Source organism: Trichechus manatus, unplaced genomic scaffold (assembly GCF_000243295.1).
Source record: "Trichechus manatus latirostris isolate Lorelei unplaced genomic scaffold, TriManLat1.0 scaffold00010, whole genome shotgun sequence".
NCBI lineage: Eukaryota > Metazoa > Chordata > Mammalia > Sirenia > Trichechidae > Trichechus > Trichechus manatus.
The window spans coordinates 19366733-19387730 of record NW_004443946.1 but is presented as its reverse complement, the minus strand read 5'-3'; the positions used below and the strand labels follow the sequence as shown (position 1 = coordinate 19387730).

The 20998-nt window shown below is 35.9% G+C and overlaps 1 protein-coding gene across 1 annotated transcript in view; it reads right to left on the bottom strand.

Moving 5' to 3' along the window:
- The window catches only part of GPHN (gephyrin), a 632163-nt gene that overhangs the window by 7706 nt on the left and 603459 nt on the right, over window positions 1–20998 (bottom strand). Inside the window, exons 19-21 of the mRNA XM_004370959.2 lie at window positions 9854–9927; window positions 5189–5253; window positions 1928–2031 (exon numbers count right to left, since the gene is read on the bottom strand). Coding sequence (XP_004371016.1) covers window positions 1928–2031; window positions 5189–5253; window positions 9854–9927 — 243 coding nt within the window. The remainder of the gene's footprint in view (window positions 1–1927; window positions 2032–5188; window positions 5254–9853; window positions 9928–20998) is intronic.

The following is a 20998-nucleotide window of genomic DNA, read 5'->3' as shown; positions in this document are numbered from 1 at the left end:
TGATGGACTATTAACGAAACACATATTAAAGCTGTCCTTTTATGGAAACATTGGGTCAACAATTCTATTTGATTGTTAGAATTGTGTTTCTGACTGTGTGCTGAAAATCAGAAATATTTCAACTCCAACCATAACTGACCAAGGGAATGGCTAATATATTTATTCTGAACTAATGATCTTCAGAAAGCTTTGATATTAAAGGATGGCATTTTCTTTGCCAATCCTTTAAAATCATAGAGCATTGCCCTCCCCACAGGATGGCTACATCAGAGTCCAGCAGTGTGATTACCATCACTGGCACTTAACACTCCAACTCCCTGTGCCTCAAAGCAGCAAGAGCGGGCAGAGGCAGTGAGTGTGGCAACCATTTTGGCTGAACTGCTAATGGACAATAGTAAGAAGTGATGTCTTTAAGCTACATCTTACATGGTCAGAAATTTACCATATGTTTCAAGGAAGCAAATAGGGTTATGCTCTAAAGTTGCAGTTATGTGTCAGTGAAGGTATGAGAGTGATCTGGGATGCTACAAAAAGAAAAGAAAGAGGCAAACAGCCAAGCATACTGACGAGCCATTCTGGCTGCCCCAGTGACACTGCTCTGTGGGGGAGAGCAGTCTGGCTGATTTTTGAACCAGTTCTCAATTCCCTCAGCTTACATGAACAATGCATTAAGCATCGGTTTGATTAAAGAGCACCATCTAGTCATCCTTGTCAGAATGGATGGCTGCCACTATGTCAGTCTCAAGACCTGGTGGATATTAAAAGAAGAGGTGTGCAAAGTCAAAGAGAAGCCCTCCTTCTCCTTCACAAAAATGGAGATTTTTGTTTCTTAAATTTAGCAAATATGAAAATAATGAGTATTACTGATTTAAATTTCTAAATCTAAGCTTTATAGCTCTGACCTTCCAATTTGATCAGAATACTTTTTGCTTACTGATGGCTTTTTTTTTTTCTTTTTTGATTTAATTTCAAATAACACCATCACTGTGTTACTTTGTTTTCAGAAATACTTAGTAGAATTTTTACTGAAATTTTAAGATAAGAAGACATTTCATCATGTACTAGTCCACAAAATCTCAGTATTTAGGTCAACGTTAAGATTTTCTTAGTATTTTTATCTATCTGTTCTTAGAGTAATATTTTATTAGTATTTCCTCTTTTTCTTCTGCGTTTTATGTTCTTCTTGTCAATTAATCATAGCATTCTGTCATATCTGAATTTATTTCAGAACTCTTGAAAAATAATGGTTTGGTATTGTAGTTCATACTGCCAAGAAAGCTGTTCATTAGTAATACAGAAAGTAAGTAACATAATTAGTTTAATAATCCAACTGAAGTTAGTGTTAGTGGAGAAGAGGACTCAATTTCCAAGTGACTTTACCATAGGTATAACTCCTTGGCCTGTGTTGCCCTCTACCAAATGATATGGTCATCCTTTCCTTCTCAATCAGCAGAGTCTCTTTTTCGTCCTTTGATAGTTATTTTTTTTTTTTTTTGACTTGTTTAAGATATATCAGTGAGGTCACAGAAAAAGTGAGCAAGTTAATTGCTGCCCTCTGTGAGATTACACTGGGGAAACAAAATTCTTGTCCCTTCTTCCATACCGGTCTAGTGTTAGGGTGGTGCCAGCCACCATTCCAATGACCACTTTCCCTTAAGTATCCACTCAAATTCTTAAGCCTTGCTCTCTTGACTCTCATACAGACTACTAGCTGGAGAAAAGAATTTGTTTCAGAAGTCATGAAATAATGTAACAGAGGAATGAAAGGGACTGTTTCCCCCCATTTTCTACCATGAAGGGAAGAATATAACCATATTTTCCCATAAAACTGATATAAAATTCTAGGTGTTTTTTTGGGCAGTTAGGAAATCATATTCTTACTGTTATCAGGCTTCAGCTTTGGTTTCTGGCAATTAGAAAACATTACCCTGGCTTTGATGATGGTTGGCCGAGGATCCAAGATGCCCTGCATCTTTCTCAGTGCAGGCACAACAAAGAGATTGCAGGTGACCACGGCTGACACAGGATTCCCTGAAAGTCAACCAAGCAGTTATTTATAGTACATATATAAAAGCTTGCCAAATAATTATGTCTGTCTATTCCTTCATAGAGAGTGATGGATGCAATTAATTACTATTCTCATCTTCTGAAGCACTTTAAATTCAAAAGATGCCAGAATATAGCTATAGTCAATCAAATGCTACAGAGGATATAAACATTTGGGTCCACCAGTGAAATGCAAAGATGCCCAGAAGCTATTTAACACTATTACAACAGAAATAACAATTTTATTTCTGCTTTCCTGAGGACTATACCTTTAAAGCCGTTATTAACTTTGATAAATTTTAAAGCAGTTCAAAGGTCTTGTGTATTTATATGCTATATTTTAAACTTTTAAAATTACCATAGTAACACATGTTCAGTACAAAAAAAATTAGAAAGTAAAGATAAGCATAAAGAAATGTTATCCATAATCCCCCATCCAGAAATATCCTTAAAATTTAAAAATAAATTTTGGACTTATTCGGCTAAATTTATTTGGATGATTTGGAGTCTTCGAATTCTTTTCATAACTTTAAAGGAATTTGGTATCTATCTTCAAGTCCTTCACATCTTACATAATTTGTTTTTTTAATTAATAATTTTATTAAAAATCTGTAATTTTAAAATGAAATTGTAAATAAAATTTAAAAATAAACCAAAAAATTTAAAATAAAATTTTAAATCATTCAAGATGTGAAGGACTTGAAGATGAACACCAAATTCTTTCAAAGTTATAGAAAGAATTTTAGGGATCCAAATATACTTCTCCAAGAACAAATCTGGATGTGTCATGTACTTCAAAGGAAGGAGGGTGGGCTGTAGAAACATTACCAGGCTGGGAATAAAAGATTTGGTTTCTTGTATGCTAACTGACCAACTTGTGTGACCTTGGCAAGTTCCAAACCTTTCTGAGTCTACTTTATTCATTATAAAATGAAAGGTTTGGGCTACATGTTCCTTAAAGTCCCTTCTGGTTCTAAAATTCTAATTTTATTAATACTTCTATATAGTTGTACGTGAGTATGTATGTATCTACTGGGGGTGGGAAATGGACCATTAGATTTTTAGGTCCTCTTGGCTAAGTCCTAAACAGCTAAGTATTGCAACTGCATCATCAAAGTGACAGGCAATGGTTTGTTTAGTCTATTGTTAGCTATAACCATACCTTTAAATTCTCCCTAACCAGAATACACCCAGATTTGTTCTTGGAGAAGACAGTGGATTCCTAAATTCTTTTTATAAAAGAACTTGTTATTAATTTTCAAGTCCTTCACATCTTAGATCATTTGTTTTTATTTTTAAATTTTAAATGCATTTCTGGGTGGGGGGATTATGGATAACATTTCTTCACACTTATCTGTATCTTTTAAATCTTTTTGTGCTGAGCATGTATTACTATGATAATTTAAAAACTTTAAATCCTGTAATGCTATTATGCTATTATTTTATAAAATGACTTTATAAAAAATGAGTTATCTGTATGAGAAAAAAGACTGGAAGGATAGACACCAGAAAGTTGCAAATAGTGATTATTTCTGGGTAGAAGGGATTATGAACAACATTTCTTTATGCTTGTCTGTATTTCTTACTATTTTTTTTAACTAAGCATGCATTACTATGGTCATTTTTAACTGCTAAAAAAAATAGTAAGTAGATACACAAAATGTTCAAACGGCTTTAAATCTTCTCAAAATCAGTAATGGCTTTAAATGTAGGTCCTTTAGAGAAGAAAGCAGAAATTATATTTTGAATTAGAAAACCCTTGTAAACTCAATTATTTTGCTATTTCTGCAATCTGCATATGTGAGTTCTTGTTGCCCTCTTTTGGTTCATTCAGGTTAAGCAGAGAAAATTTCAAATTAAAAGTACCAATTCGAAAATGGATTATTTAATTTTAACTTCTTTGGCAGATCAACATGTCAAACGTAGTGGACAAAATAGGCTCCCGCTGTAAAGTCCTCTGTTTATACTATCAACTGACGGTATGTAGGCTAAGTCATATCTTCTGTAGATAAAGTAAACAGTCTCTCTGGGCAAAAGAAAGCTAGGAAGAGGAGCATATTTCTTTATATAATAGTTTCCAGAGTACCTATCTAAGGGAGCTCTATGTTATAATTTTGAGGACCACTTTACATGTTCTCTTACAATTTTGTATATGATGAAAATCCCATCTCTTTTATGCCTATAGATAAGGGTTAAAAATGTTTTTGAAGTTTTAAATTCTTCTGCCTCCCTTTTTAAAATATCTCTATTTTCAGATTTGTTCTTTAATATAAAAAGCAAATAAATAATCCAAAGCAACCAGAATTTGAATGTGAAAGGAATAAGTAGATTATATTCTCAAGGAATCTGTGCCCAAAAATATGTAATAGGATGGCAATTTTAAAAGGTTAAGTTTAAAAAGAAAATAGCAAGTAGATACACAAAAATTTAAACTGCTTTAAAACTTATCAAGATTAGTAGTGGCTTTAAATGCATGGCCCTCAGAAAAGTATAAATAAAAATTTGAATTAAAAAATCCTTATAAACTGAACCACTTTGCTTTTTCTACACTCTGAATTTTCAAGTTGCTGCCTACATGGAAGGGGGTGGGGGATAGTCATGTTACAGACTGGTACTGAGTTCGATTTGGCTGAGAAGCACTAGTACTTTTATCTCATTCTTCCCTGCTCCCCACTCCCCCAGTCCAAATCCTGCAATGACCAAGGGCAGCTTTGTAGTTTTTGCTATAGTATTTGCATGGGTGACTCAAAGCCCTTTAGTCTCTTGTGCACAACAGTTATAGTTGTGGGAGGTGACTGGGCTGCTAACTGATCAATTAAGAAAAAGATCTAGTGACAGCTAACACTTGATAATCATCTTTTGGTTTGGGAAGTACTTTGAAAAATACTACCTAATTTGACTGTCACATTAACCCTATGGAGTAGATATTATTCCCAGTTTATGGATGAAAAAACCGGCTCAGAAAGGATAAGCTATGTGTTCAATGTCAAAGAGTTAGCAAGTGGTAAAGCTGGGACTTGAGGCCAGGTCTTTCAGATTCCAAATCAAGTGCTCTGCTAGGGGACTGGTCATGTGGCAAGTACAAAAAAAATTTGGTTATTTTTCTAGAAAAAGCAAAAGAAACTGTTTCAATGACTCTTACCTGGTAGTGCAAAGATTATTTTTCTTACACCATCAATATCCAACGTTGCAAATGTTGTTGGCAGACTAGAGAAAAAAGAGGTTATGTGTAAGTGATTGCTAAGTAATATGAGGAATAAATTAAATACTCCTGTGTTCTTGTCGAGTGACTATCCACACAGATCATTTATCATATAAAAACACTTTTCTGTTGACTCTCGTTTAAATCTTTATACCCTGAAGTGTTTAAAGAACATTTAACTATATTTGTTTTTCAGCATCTTTTGATTTCAGGTAACTACTTTCTGGTTTTCTGTGGCTTTTTTATTTCTTTTCTTTTCTTCTTGCCTGTGCCATAGAAGTGTATCTCAAATCTCGGAATTCCCCACACCGCTAGTTAATAAGGAAACCCTGGTGGCGTAGTAGTTAAGAACTACAGCGGCTAACCAAAAGGTCGGCAGTTCAAATCCACCAGGTGCTCCTTGGAAACCCTACAGGGCAGTTCTACTCTGTCTTACAGGGTCACTATGAGTCAGAATCGACTTGATGGCAACAGATTTGTTTTGGTTTTTTTGCTAGTTAATAATACCTATGCTATTGTCACTGGAGGTTTACAACAATCATCCTTATTATCAGAAGACTGTCTGATCATACATGTCTACCAGATAACCGCCTACTGTTCAAGATGAGTATTTCTTTTTTTGTCTTTCCCATCACCAAAAGTAACAGTGTCTACTCTCTAGAATAAGATGAGTATTTCTTAACATTGTAAAACCATACTCAGTGATAAACATAAAAGTATCCCTCACTCCTATGAAAGGAGTTTCTAGAAATGTTAAAATAAATAAAATACCATGACCAGAACAAAATTAAAGTGATAGTAATTTTAAAATATTCTCAAACTATACTTCCTCAAGACTGTGACAGAGCCCTTATCGTGGGGAGGGTGGGGAGACATGAGTGGCATGGAGGGGGAGGACAGTTGAGAATAGATTTTTTTCTATTGAGTACCACCATTTCTGTAGCACATCAGGGAACATTTTCATTATAATGATTGAACTATGCAGAATCTTTAGGGAATACTGCAATTTCCACAGAGATGAAAAATTATCCCTTTAAGCACCTGAATTGTTTTTATTTTTTCCATTTTTCCAGGTTTGATTTTTCAAAAATGCATTACTCATTCATTATTTTTTAAAACAATATGGTGACATTAACATTTTTTGATGATTCACAGCCATCATTATGAACTCATTCTACTCTGTTATAATATAGTGATATCAGGTTACAGGGGTATTATGGGTTGTTTTCACCTATAAACTGTAACAACCCCACACTGCTGTGTTTCCATAATTTTTGTTATTTTTTTTTCCTAATTTTTTTCTGCTGCTTCTTTTAATGCTAGACTGCTATCATCTCCACCCTTAAAGCTGGCGTTAGGCTTGGGAACCAGACAGCAGCAGTAATAGCACTACTGCTATAGTGATAATAGTAATACAAGAAAATATTATTTTTAAAGTAATATCTATGCACTACATCTATTTTCTCATTTAATTCTCACAAAAATCCCATAAGGTGACAATTCTTAGCCCATTTTATAGATAAAGAAATTGACATTCAGACAGATTAAGCACTTTGGCCAAAATCACTCAGCTACTAAGTGAGGGAACAAAGATTTGAACCAAGGTCTTTCTGACTCTACGGCTCATATCTGGATAAGACTCTAAGAGCGTGTGCCGTGAAGTGTTGGTATAGGGACTTTGTGACATCTATTTTGGCTTCTCTGAGGTCTTTTTTGCTTACTTCCTGATTCTTTGCTGTGTTTTAGAAAACAGAGATTGTCATATCAATTTATGGATCAGTTATCTGGCAATGATTGTTACTGTGATGAAAATAATTTCCAAGACACATTCTTGAAAACAGCTATATTCTTTGTAGATGACCCATAAAAACAGTGATTAGTAGATTTGGTTGATAATATTCCAAATGCTTTTTCTAGTATCTCTGTATCTAAAATGAAAAAAAAAAAAATTGCATTCTGAATGCACTGTATGTGGGAAGAGCAAAGCTAAATTACACTTGAGCTTTTTATATTTCTTTCTGTCCTACTATTAAGTAATAATTACTTGTAAATTCTTCTTACCTTTAGATAAGTATAAAATTCTGGCAATTAAATAAGCCCCATTTAAACTTCTAAACCACTTTTTTTATAGCAAACTAACAGATAATAGGAATGAAGAGGGAATGTGTAACACCTTCTTCCTTCTACTGAATTTAAAGCCAACTTAAATCATAAAGCTGGGCATCTTTTGCATCTTGCAGACAGGTAATGTAATATCTGTAAAGTACTCATTTTAAAAGATTCCATTACAACAAAACGTTTTGTTATTAAGCACTGCTATCATGAGTGTCCTGTTGCTAGACTGTGAGGTTTCTGTTTAAACTCTGGAAAGCCACTTCCTTGGAACTCATCACCTATCATTCATTCTCCTCTTTGGACCACAATGTAATAGCATTTAAGCAATGACTGAAGTCACAGAGTGTCATGACTTCAAGGCAGGAGAATAAACATTAGGAACTGATGAACTCCTAAAGTTGAAACAAGTTGTAAATAATTGACTGAAGAAAGAGTATCAACATTACAGAAGCTGAGATTATTTTAAATCATAAATATTACACAAATAATTCTCTAGAGGTGAGGTCAAGAAATGTTAGCTTCCTTCCCACTGTAAAGACAGCAATCAGTTCAATTTTCGTGGTGAGAAGCACATTGATGCTTTTGGAATGTCCTCTGTATTCTAATCAAATTAGTACTGTCCACAGGGAGAGAATAAAAAAAAAAAAAAAAAGCCTGTGTACCCACAGCATAATAATATTTGCTCATGAGAATATATTATTCGTAATAAGAATGATGAAAATCCAAGCGTTTCAATAATAAAAGGACCCTGACAGTGGCAGCCAAACTGGGGCATACTCGACAGGTAACTACAGAAACACAATGTCAACAATTCTAAATGAAATCAAATGTGGAGAAAGCTTTAGGGATCATCTTAGCTGTAAACATAAATGGCCAAATCATGGGGGTAAAATCTGATCCCTGTTCTTGAACTGACAGTAAACAAACAAAAAACCAAACCACTGCGGTCGAGTCGATTTCGACTCATAGGGACCCAACAGGACGGAGGAGAACTGCCCTATAGGGTTTCCAAGGAGCAGCTGGTGGATTTGAACTGCCTGCCTTTTTGGTTAGCAGCATATCTCTTAAGCACTGCGCCACCAGGGCTCACGTGCCCAATAAATCAGGGCTATTAGGAGAGCTGGCTTGACACTTAAAAGGCTTCTGTAATTTGTTGATGACTACCATAACTGTCTTGTAACAACTGGGAAATCCTCACTCTACTCTCTTTTAGGGTTCACATGAGTACCCATCAGAGTATAATTCTGGACTACAGTACCATTACTGTTGTCTCTGGCAACACGGAGGTATGCTGGGATGCTCACTCATACACTGAGGCCTTTGAACAGGGCATCAAAGCTTCATAGAGTAACAGGGATCTAACCAGGCAGACTTAAAGACATGGCCACACATATTTCACCAACTCCAATGTTTGGCATTCTTTGAGAATTTACAACTGATTGCAGAACCTCCATCAGTCCTTCCTATAAGCTTTTAGGACACAAACAAGATCTTTGTATACAGTCATTTCTTTCTCCTTCTGGGAGGTATAAAAAGCAATATGAAACATCCTGTATGAAATATTCTTACAAAAACAAAGTTTGAATCTGAATCTAATCAAGTCTTTAGATCTAAATTTCAGTCTGTAGAATATAATGGAGACAGAAGAACAAGTTAAACACCACCACAAGGAAGCAGTCAGTCAAATCTATTCTTCAGGACAAGTGACCCAGTGTCTTCAGTAAGTCAATGGTATGAAAAAACAAAGGAAGGGGGAGGAGTGGATATTCTTGTTTAATAAAGACATAACAATCAAATACAATGAGATGACTTTACTTGAATCCTGATTCAAACAAAACAATTATAAAAACACATTCTTTTTCTTGATATTTGAGGGGAAATTTGAATATGACCAGGGTATTAGATGTTATTAAGGTTATTTATTTTTTTTAGGTGAGATAAAACCATTGTGATTACATAAGATAAAGCTATCATTGTTGTTGTTGTTATTATTATTATTATTTGAGATGTATACCAAAATGATGTGGTCTAGAATTTGCTTTAAAACAATCCAGAGCTCTCTTCCCCCACAAAAAAGGCAGGGGCTGGAGATTAATAAAACAAGTATAAAAAATGTTGATAGTTAATGAAGTTGGGTGATGGGTACATGGGGGGCTCATTGTAGTCCCTAATTTTCATTCTAAAATGCTTAAAGAGAAGCAACGTGAGGAGGAAGAGAAAAAGAGAAAGAAAGAAATAGGAATGGGAATTAAAGGAGAAAAGGTTTGGAAAGTTGCTTTGCTTTGTTATATCAGACCTAGTGATTCATAAGGAAGATGAATTCTCATTTCAGGTAGGAGTTGTATTTGTACAAAGAATTCTAATACTATAATATTTCTTTTAATTAGAATAATCTATAATAGAAAATGTAAAAATAAATCATTTAAATCTGTTAGTCAAAGCAAGCCAAACAAAAATCCCATATACGAGATAACAAGATTATTTCCATACCCTGGCTTCATAAAAACCCTGCCAAAATGGATCTGAGCATGAAGATCAATGTCCAGCACCTGCTTGAGATAGTCCTGCAAATATGAAAAATAATCACTTTATTTTCAAACATTTTAATATCAGACTTTCAAAACTTTAAATGAAAATAAAACAAATGTGTAAGATTGAAATGAAAATACTTTTCTTATTTCAGTGAAGTTGATTTGCTTAAGACAAATATTTCTTCATTTATTATTCAATAAGTATTTATTGAGCACCTGCTATATGCTGAATATCATGGTAGGTGCTGGGGGATATGGCCCTAAACAAAAAAGATAATGTCCTCACCCTCATAGACAGTACATTCTAGTAGGGGGAGTTAGAGAATCAACTACATTAACATAGAATATTATTTGATGGGTTACTGTCTCTCGTTTAAGACAGAATTTTATGTCTGAGAAAGGATGGTAACAAATACGCCTTAAGAAGTTGCACCTGGGCAGGGAAGCCATATGTATTATGCTACACTATTCTGGTTAATGCACTTAAAGCAATATACATTCCTTGAGAAGAGACTTGATATTTGCCCACAGGATACCAAATCTAAGTATGTCAACCAAGATGAAAAATAACTTTTATTTAGGGAGGGACCTCTAAAACAGAAAGTCAAGAGAATTTAATTGCTCCATTTATATTCTGCCCACAAAAACACAATCAACCTATAGTTACAACCAACCCAGAGTGATGTGACAAATCCTGATCTTTGTAAACGAAAGGCAAGCTGCCTTGCAGTTGGTTTTGTAGACATAAAAAAAAAAAAAAAAAAAAATTACAGGTTGTATTACCTCTATCTCTATTAGTGAATTCCTGATTCACTAATCCAAGGGTAAGTATAGTAATCTACCCCAAATTTGAATATTTTACAAGCTATAAGCATTTTATTTTATTTTTTGTATGTTTGCGTCTATCTCCACAGCCTCAGCCAACACCATCTCTCACTTGAATTACTGAAACAGCTCTCCCTGCCAGTAGTCTAGGAGCACTGGTGGTGCAGTGGTTAAAGTGTTCAGCTGCTAACTGAAAGGTCAGCAGTTCGAACCCACCAGCCACTCTGAGGGAAAAAGATGTGGCAGTCTGCTTGTGTAAAGAGTACAGCCTTGGAAACCCTGTGGGGAAGTTCTACTCTGTCTTATAGAGTCACTCTGGGTTGGAACTGACCGGATGGCAATGAGTTTTGGCCAGTAGTCTTGCCCTCTTCCAATTCATTCTCCATACAGTATTAACAAAGATACTCTGAAAACAAATCTGATCAAGTCATTATATAATACTTGAATAACTTCCTGGTTCCCAGAAAAAAGTCTCATCTTTTACATATTGTATCTAACATTCTTGTATTTTCAAGCCCCCTTTTACCAACCATTGCTCTCATCACTCAACCCTCTTCTCACCCGACCCTATTTCTCTCTCACAGTCTCTCTCCACATTCCAGCAAGACTATATTTCTTCTAGTTTCTTAAGCTCTTTTGCCTCCTGATCTTTGAAAATGTTCTTCCTTTTGCCTAGAATACTATTTCTTCCTAGGCTTCTCTCTCCACTCCCATCCTCATCTCAATCATCTTCTCAGACTCTCCTAAATCCCCAAGACTGGGTTATTTATTTTTCAAGACTATGTTATTAGAGGAGCCTTGGTGGTGCAGCGGTTAAAGAGCTTGGCTGCTAACCAAAAGGTCAGTGGTTCAAATCCACCAGCCACTCCTTAGAAACCCTGTAGGGCAGTTCTACTCTGTCCTATAGGGTTGCTATTGGTTGGAATCCACTCAACAGCAACAGGTTTGGTTTTTTGGTTTTTTTTTGGTCATATTATTAGATGCAACATGTTTCAAACTGCTACATTTTCCTGATGAACTGACCCTTCTATCATTATGAAATGTCCCTCCTCTTTATATCTAATATTGTATTTTTATGCAAATAACACCTACCTTCTGCATGTGTTTGCCAGCCTTGCCCTCCCCCGTGAGGTATTTTTGTAAGCATGCTATGCTAATTTTTTTACAGCAACATATGGAAGAGGATTATCATAGTGGCGCTTGTGAAGGTGGCCTTGAAGGGGGTGGGAGGGCACGGCTGGCAAATGAACGCAGAAGGTGAGCGTTATCTGCATAAGAATATGGTAATCCTTATCTTAATTTTCTATGATACCAATACAGCTACAGCAACTACCTTTTGGTATAAGTTTTTTGTAATTTTTTACTTTCAACTCTCTGTATCTTTATAAAGGTGAGCCTCTTATAAGTAGCATATAATTAGCATTTCTCAAAAAAATTTAAATTAAAAAAAATTTAATTTAAATTTTAATGGAAGGATTTAGTCCATTTACATTTTACATTTAATGTGATTACTACTATATTTGGGTTTAAAACTATCACCATACTATTTGTGTTCTATTTTTCACATCTGTTTTTGTTTTCTTTTATGCCTTCTTTTGGATTTATCAAATCGTTTTTTCTTATTTCCTTTCTCTCGTATTAGCTTGTTAGTAATACATTCTTCTATTATTCTTTCTGTGGTTATTCTAGAGATTACAACATACATCCTTGACTTACTACAGCCTGCCATAATTTGGTATTTTTATGACTTCTCAGACAATGCAAGAACCTTAGAACAGGTTAATTCCATTTACTCCTCCCTATCCACTTTTTTGGTACTACTGTTGCCATATATATATATATGGAATTCTGGTGGCATAATGGTTAAGCACTCGGCTGCTAACCAAAAGGTTGGTGGTTTGAACCTACTCAGCTACTCCATGGAAGAAAAGACCTGGTGATCTGCTCCTGTGAAGACTGCAGGCTAGAAAACCCTGTGGGGTAGTTCTACTCTGTCATAAAATGTTGCTATGAGTCAGAATCAACTCAAAGGCACACAACAACAAACATATATACACACACATTTATTTAAAATATATTTTAAGTATACATTTTACACCTGTTATATATGTTTTCTACATATACTATATACAAAAACAAACAAATAAACAAACCCATTGCTGCTGAGTCGATTCTGACTCCTAGAGAACCTATAGGGCACAGCAGAACTGCCTCGCAGAGTTTCCAAGGAGCGGCTGGTGGATTCAAACTGCAAACTGCTGACCTTTTGGTTAGCAGCTGAGCTCTTAACCACTGCACCACCAGAGCTCCACATATACTCAATATTTTCTACATATATTTTAAACCTTATTATTTTATACAATCAAAACTCATTTACATTTACCCACATATTAACCCTTTGTTTTATTCTTCATTCCCTCCTGCAAATTTCCAGGCTTCTATAATTCTTCCTGAAAAAAATCCCTTTAGTGTAGGTCTACTCAGCTTTTGTTTGGCTAAAAAAAAAAGTCTTTATTTCACCTTTATTTTTGAAGGAAATTTTTGCTGAAGATACAGTTCCACACTGGCAGTTATTTTCTTTTAACACTGTACAAATGCCATCCATTGTTTTCTGGCTTCCATCATTTCCTTTGAAAAGACGTGATTAGTCTTATCATTGATCCTTTGATTCATTGATCTTCTTTTTCCTTGGTTTTCAGTAGTTTTACCATCATTACCAAGGTTTCTGTGTATTTATCCTGCTTGAGAGTTATAGAGTTTCTTGAATCTATGGCTTGATATCTTTTATTAGTTTTGCAAAATTCTCCATCAATCTCTCCTAAGTATTGTTTCTGCCCACTCTCTTTCCTGTCCTTTTGGGATTTCAATTTCTCTTAGGTTAAACCTTTTGCCATATCCTTCATGTCTCTTATTCTCTTTTCCATATTTTTCAAACCTTTTCTAAAATTCTCATTTGATTGTTTTTAATAAACTCCAGTTTGCTAGTGAAAGTATCCATTTTGTCATTTATTTTTTGTAAATGTATTACTTACAGTAATTGAGAAGTCCATATCTGATAACAAAATAACAGGATCGATTTTAGGGCTGTTTTATCACTTTTTCCTCTTAACTTTTAGTTATTCTGTCCTATCTCTGGCATCTCTGGTAATTTTTTTAATTGAAGACCAAAATGTTATATATGAAAAATTGAAGAAGTTCTGGATGATTTATTTCTCAAAAAGTATTTAATTTCTTCTGGTAGTTAGTTTAGGTAAATGGAGATCATCTTGATTTAATCAGGGATTGAGATAATTTGAGTCTGTATTTCAGTCTTTGTGAAGGTTTGTTCATTTCCAGTTTGTCCTTATTCCTAGAGCATAGCCCTTCATGGGTTTAAACTGAAAGCTTGAGATGTTTGCAAGAGGCTCTCTTCCATGGCAGGCCCTGAACTCCTACGACTGCTGAAGATTCTGTTTATTTTATTTGCTACTCTCTCATGCTTGGCTTCTTGGCCTCTTGTACCTTTACTCCTAATACACATACACACACTCCCCTTAGTAATCAGTAAACGCCTTGAAGGAAAATATAGTTAAGAATTCCAGTTTTACTTCTCTATGGTTACTTTTCTAGGGATCTTGGTGCTCTGAGTCCTGGCTACTTTGGTTGTTCTCTTCAAACATTTTCTTTTTCTTCTTTTAAAATATTTTTTATTTTATACAGCTTTCATAGTTGTTCTTGGTGGGAAGGTTGGTCCAAATAAGCTACTCCATACTAGCAGAAGCAGAAATTGCCAGACCTTTCTTATGTGCTCGAATAACACTATGTGCCTCGACATCACACATTTAGCTCATATTGCAATTGTTTGATAACTGATATGTACACCTTACCAAAGGAGCCCTGGTGGCACAGTGGTTAAATTGCTCGGCTGCTAACAAAAGGCCAGTGGTTTAAACCTATCAGCTGCACCACGGGAGAAAGATGTGGCAGTCTGCTTCCATAAAGATTTACAGCCTTGGAAATCCTATAGAGCAGTTCTACTCTGTCCTATAGGATCGCCATGAGTCGGAATCCACTTGACGGCAGTTGCCTTGGTTTGGTTTGGTTATACCTTACTGAACCACAAACTTTGTGAGAACAAGAACTCTTTTTTTTCTTTTATTTAATGTTTTATATTGAGTTAACTATAGATTCCTATGCAGCTGTAAGAAATAATAGAGATCCTTTGTACCCTTTACCCATTTTCCTCCAACGATAACATTTTATAAAACTATACTACAATATCACAACCAGGATACTGACATTGATACAGTCAAGGTATAGAACAGTTTCATCACACGGATTTCTCAAGTTGTCTTATTTTAGTCACACCCACTTCCATCCTATCGTACCCCTTCCATAACCATGTCAGCCAATATTCTGTTCTTCATTTCTATAATTCAGTCATTTCAAAAATGTTATATTGATGAAATCAACAGTATGTAGCCTTTTGGGGTTGTGATTTTTTCACTCAGAAAAATTCTCTGGAGATTTATATAGGTGGGTGTGTGTATCAATAGTCTGTACCTTTTTATTGCTGAGTAGTATTTCATGGTATCCCAGTTTGTTTAACCATTCACCTCTTGAAGGATATCTGGGTTGTTTTCAGTTTTTGTCTATTACAAATAAAACTGCTATAAATATTTGTGTACTGGATTTTGTGTGAACGTTTAAGTCTTCATTTCTCTTGGGATAAATGTCCAGGAGTACAACTGCTGGATTGTGCAGTAGTTGTATGTTTACTTTTTAGAAACTGCCAAACTGTTTTCCAGAGTGGCTGTACCATTTTACATTCCCTCCAGAAATGTATAAGTGATCCAGTTTTTCCACATCCTTGCCAGCATTTGGTGTTGTCATTATCGTTTATTGTAGCCATTCTGATACGTGTGAGATGATATATCATTGTGGTTTTAATTTGCAGTTCTCTAATGGCTAATGATGTTAAAGATCTTTTCATGCGCTTATTTGCCATCCGTATTACTTCCTCAGTGAAATGTCTGTTCATGTCCTTTGCTCATTTTCAGATTGGATTGTTTGTTTTTCACTGTTAAGTTTTAGAGTTCTTTTTAGAATCTAGTCCTTTGTCTAATAAGTGGTCTGCAAATATTTTCTCCCACTCCATAACTTGTCTTTTCATCCTTTTAACAGGGTCTTTCACATCACAAAAGTTTTTAATTTTGATGAAGTCCAATTTATCAATTTTTTTCTCATAGATTCCATTATGTAAAACTATTTTAAAATTTTTATTTACTCTAACAGTATATGAATATACATTCTTTGTACAAATATTCAAAATAATAGAAAAGTATCAACAGCCGATAATGCTTCCTATTTCACTTCCATCACAATCCAATGGAAAGTAACCAAAACAAAACCCAAACTCATTGCAGGCGAGTTGATTCTGACTCCTAGTGACCCTATAAGACAGAGCAGAACTGCCCCATAGGGTTTCAAAGGCTGAAATCTTTACAGATGCAGGCTGCCACATCTTTCTCCCACATAGCAGCCGGTGAGTTCAAATTGCTGACCTTTCGGTGAGCAGCCAAGCACTTTACCAACTGTGCCACTAGAACTTCTTAATGAAAAGTAACTACTCTTAAAATATAGTATTTCTCTTTCCAGTGATTATTTAACATTAAATAAATGTTCAGGTTGTCAGTTTTCAAAACCAAGTAATATTAATCATCACTAGGATGATATTCACAATATTTGGTATCTGATAGGACATGGACTCCAAAGGACATGGGCCCTAACAACCAGAACAGCTATAATAGAGCATAAGAGCTGAATATAAGCCCCATACATTATCATTATGAATATTTTCAAATAACATGGGTATCAGGTCTTCTTTTTTATTCTTTCATTGTTCTTTTAGTCCTAGAAATTCCCTCTATGCTCTTATGATTAAAAGCTAATTTTCAATGACTTAATGTTTGTGGTAACAGGATTGGCTAATGTGCAGCCCTTCACTATTTGTGTGTCTTAGTCTATCCTGGTGTCCATTAGTTTTAACAGGGCTAATCAAGTTCATAGCAAAGGTACTATCTAGATTTAAAGGAGACCTTTCATTTTATTTTTTCCATCTCTCTTGATGTGGCTTTCTCAGTTGGTCTCATTTAAATCAATTATTACTTTCCTAAAGCTTCAGAGATTCCTGAAGTCTTCAATAAACTAGGTTCTTCTACAATTCTCTGGATGGAAGCAGTGGTGATTCAGTAATAAAATTCTTACATTCCATGTGGGTGACACAGACTTGATTCCTGATCAGTGTATCTCATGTGCAGCCACTACCCATTTGTCAGTGGAGACTTGCATGTTGCAGTGATATTGAACAGGTTTCAATGGAATTTGCAGACTAAGATAGGCTAGGAAGAAAGTCCTGGCAATCTACTTCTGAAAAGCAGCCAGTAAAAACTCTATGGATCACAACAGTCCTATCTGCAACCAGTCATGAGTATGGCCCAGGACAAGGCAGCATTTTGTTTTGCTGTGCCTGGAGTTACCATGAGTCGGGGGGACTCGATGGCAGCTCACAACAACTACAACAATCTTCTGGAAGATTAGAACCAAAAAAAGGCTGCCTAGGACCAGGCTAGACTTGATAGTCCTTACTCACGCTTGTCCATATGATCTCTCAACTTGGGCAGAAACATAACATGTATTTGCAGTAAAGGATTGTCCCTTTGTGATTAAATTTGCAGTGATCAAATATTCAGATATGTTTTGTGGAAGCAATCCTCAAACCCATTAAAATAGCCTTCGGGGCCTTGATTAAACTAGTCCTATAGTGTGCTTCATTTAAATAAACAGTGCTTGCTTAATCAAATAATAGCTCCCCTAGAAAGAGCTCATTCATTGAATGAACCTTTTTCCTCTTAGGATTCTCTTCACTGCACCCAGATGTAATTTCTTTGGAAACTGCTTCTGGCAATATATACATATATTTTGGTCTTAACATACTCATTCACCATAGTGTTCAGTGACTCCCCAAGGAAGGGGTTCCTGTTGAGAAATATTTTACACTATGGGAATCAACTAATCAAATCTGCCCTCCCTATCTCACCTTATGTGCCTGAGTCATCATTTTACATAGACAGGTCTAGCTCACAGAAGCCAAGTGATTAATTATCTCTAATTCGTTAAATATATATATTTTTTTGTGCTTTAGATACAGGTTTACAGAGCAAAGAAGTTTCTCATTAAATACACATATTGTTTTGTGACACTGGATGTCAACCCCGTGAGATGTCAACACTCTCCCCTTCTCGACCTTGGGTTCCCCATTTCTATTCATCTAGATTTCCTGTCCCCTCCTGCCTTCTTGTCCTTGGTCCTGGGCTGGTGTGCCATTTAAATCTCATATACGTGGTTGTGCTATGAGTATTACTGTTTGTTTTATGGGCCTGTCCAATCTTTGGCTGAAGGGTGAACCTCAGGAGTGACTTCATTACTGAGCTGAAAGGGTGCCTGGGGGCCATACTCTCGGGGTTTCTCCAGTCTCTATCAGACCAGTAAGTCTGGTCTTTTTTTGTGAGTTAGAATTTTGTTCTACATTTTTCTCCAGCTCTGTTTGGGACCGTCTACTGTGAGCCCTGTCAGAGCAGTTGGTGGTGGTAGCCGTGCATCATCTAGTTGTGCAATTTATCAATTTTTTTCTTTTATGGCTCATGCTTTTGATGTAAAATTTAAGAACTCTTTGCCTACCCTAGATCCTGGTGTCTTTTTTTTTTTTTTTAAACAATGAATCCCAAGTAAATTGCACATGCCTTTTATTCATTCATTAGTTCAACAAGAATACTATGTTCAAAAATTCTATGTGTTGGGGATTCAAGGATAAACGTTTGACATGGCCCCCCCAACAAAGACGTACTGTTATATACTACTGGAGGAGGCAGCCTAAAATAAGTATACCAACAAATAAAATAGTTACAAATTGTGGTACATGTTATGAAGAAAATAAGCAGGTGCTGAGACAGGGAATAATGGGAGAAGAATAAGGAAAGGCTATTTTAAAAGAAATGATGATATATTAGCTAGGCCCTGAAGGATGAGAAGGATTCAGTCATGTAAGGTGTGGAGGGAAGGGAATTGCAGGCAGAGGGAAGTACATACAGAAGCTTCTGAAGCAGTAAAGAGTGTGTTTAGATCTGAAAAGGCAATAGAAGGAGTGAATAAGTGGGAGAGAAATACAAGATGAGTTTGGAAAGAGAGGCAAAGGCCACACCTGCAAGGCCTTGAAGGTTATGACAAAAAGTTTGGAAAGTAGATGCTCATTATATATTTGCTAAATGAATGAAAGTGTTATATTTTTCTGAAAAAAAATTCTCTCTGATGTTAAAAATTCCTTTTTTCATTATATTTGGACATGAAGGACAGCTTACAAGCTAATGGGATATCCTCCTGCCAGAGAGAAAGCTTCTACCACACATACCAATAAAAGCTGAGAATCATCATTGTTCTTAAGATTTTATGTCCCAAGAGAAGCAGCAAGGATCTCCGTCTGATATTCTGAGACCCAGAGCCAGACAGGAAGGAAAAAAAAAAAAAAAAAGAATGGATACAGCAAAGTCATTTCAACTCAAAAACAAAAAACCCCGTTGCCGTCAAGTCAGTTCCAACTCATAGCCACCCTATAGGACAGAGTAGGACAGAGTAGATACGCCATAGGGTTTCCAAGAAGTGGCTGGTAGATTCGAACTGCCGACCTTTTGGTCAGCAGCCATAGTTTGCCGTAGCTCTTAATCACTGCACCATCAGGACTCTGGTGTCAGAAAAACTGTGAAAGACTTTGAAATGGGCAAAAAAAGAATACTAGTTGTCCAGTGTAGTACAACCTTCTGGCTTATTTGTGTCTTTCATTGTCTTTGAGTGATTTAATAACAGTATAAGTTGTAGAAAACTGATAGGAATGTATATGACTTTTATCCAAAGAAGTGCAAATGAATTCTGTCCAATGGAGATGTACTGATTATTCACCTGCGGGTACAAATCCATCTTTTTTTTTTTTTTTGCACCTATTAGCAAATATATTTCAGCATTCCTGATGATCTATATGTGTATATTCCTTGAAAGCGTCTTTGAAATGGTTGAAATATGTTACTGGTTCCTTCATCAATTAATAGGTTAAATAAAAGCTTTGACGTGTGTTTGTTTTATAAATTTATGAGAGTCATGATTTTATCTTTAAAAAATTATACTTAACAGTTCTGGAGGCTCCACTGAGATGCCCGATTGATTTACCTGACAGATCCAGGTAAACGTCATTGCCTGAGAAGTGCATCCTATGGGTGAGTTAAGCCCAGGTATATCTTTCCTTGTTTCCTAGAGTGGATCCCAAGCAGCAATGAAACTTTAACTTTACTGACTTTCTGTTTCTCCATTTTTTTCCCCTCTCTATTGATTATGGTTCTGTTTTTTTATTCCCCCTTAGTGGCAGCAGTCATTGGTAATTTGGTTTTATGGTCGGACGATTTGGTGATCTCTATAAGTAGATGATAAACCTATTCTCTGGTGAGTAAGAGGAGACAGAGAATCTGGCTTGTTAGTCTTTTTAATTTATTTGGGTAATTGTCTATTTTGATCTCAAATTAAAGAAACAATTCTTTATTTGTAGACTGATAATTATTTGTCTTTCTGTGTTCATTCCTGATCTGTGGCTGAAGTTGCAGAACTGAAGATGTATGTTCTTTTTATTATTTTTCTTTTCCCATACAAAAATTTATACATACATTGTTATGTGACTCTAATTGCTCTCCCCATACTCTGACAGCACACTCATGCTTTCTACCCCTGACTCCTCATGTCCATTCAACCAGCTCCTACCCCTCTCTGCCTTCCCATCTCACCTCTCGACAGAAGCTGCCCGTTTAGTCTCTTGTATCTACTTGAGCTAAGAGGCACACTCCTCACAAGTATCACTTTATGTCCCACAGTCCAGTCCAATCCCTGTCTGAAGAGTTGGCCTTGGAAATTGTTTTAGTTCTGGGCTGATAGAGAATCCAGGGGCCATGCTTTCCAGGGTTCCTCCAGTCTCAGTCAGACCATTAAGTCTGGTCTTCATATTAGAATTTGAGTTCTGCACCCCACCTTTCTCCTGCTCCATCCAGGACTCTGTTGTATTCCCTGTCAAGGTGGTCACTGGTGGTAGCTGGGCACCATCTAGTTCTTCTGGTCAGAGGCTGATGAAGTCTCTGGTTTATGTGGCCCTTTCTGTCTCTTGGGCTAATACTTTCCTTGTGTCTTTGGTGTTCTTCATTCTCCTTTA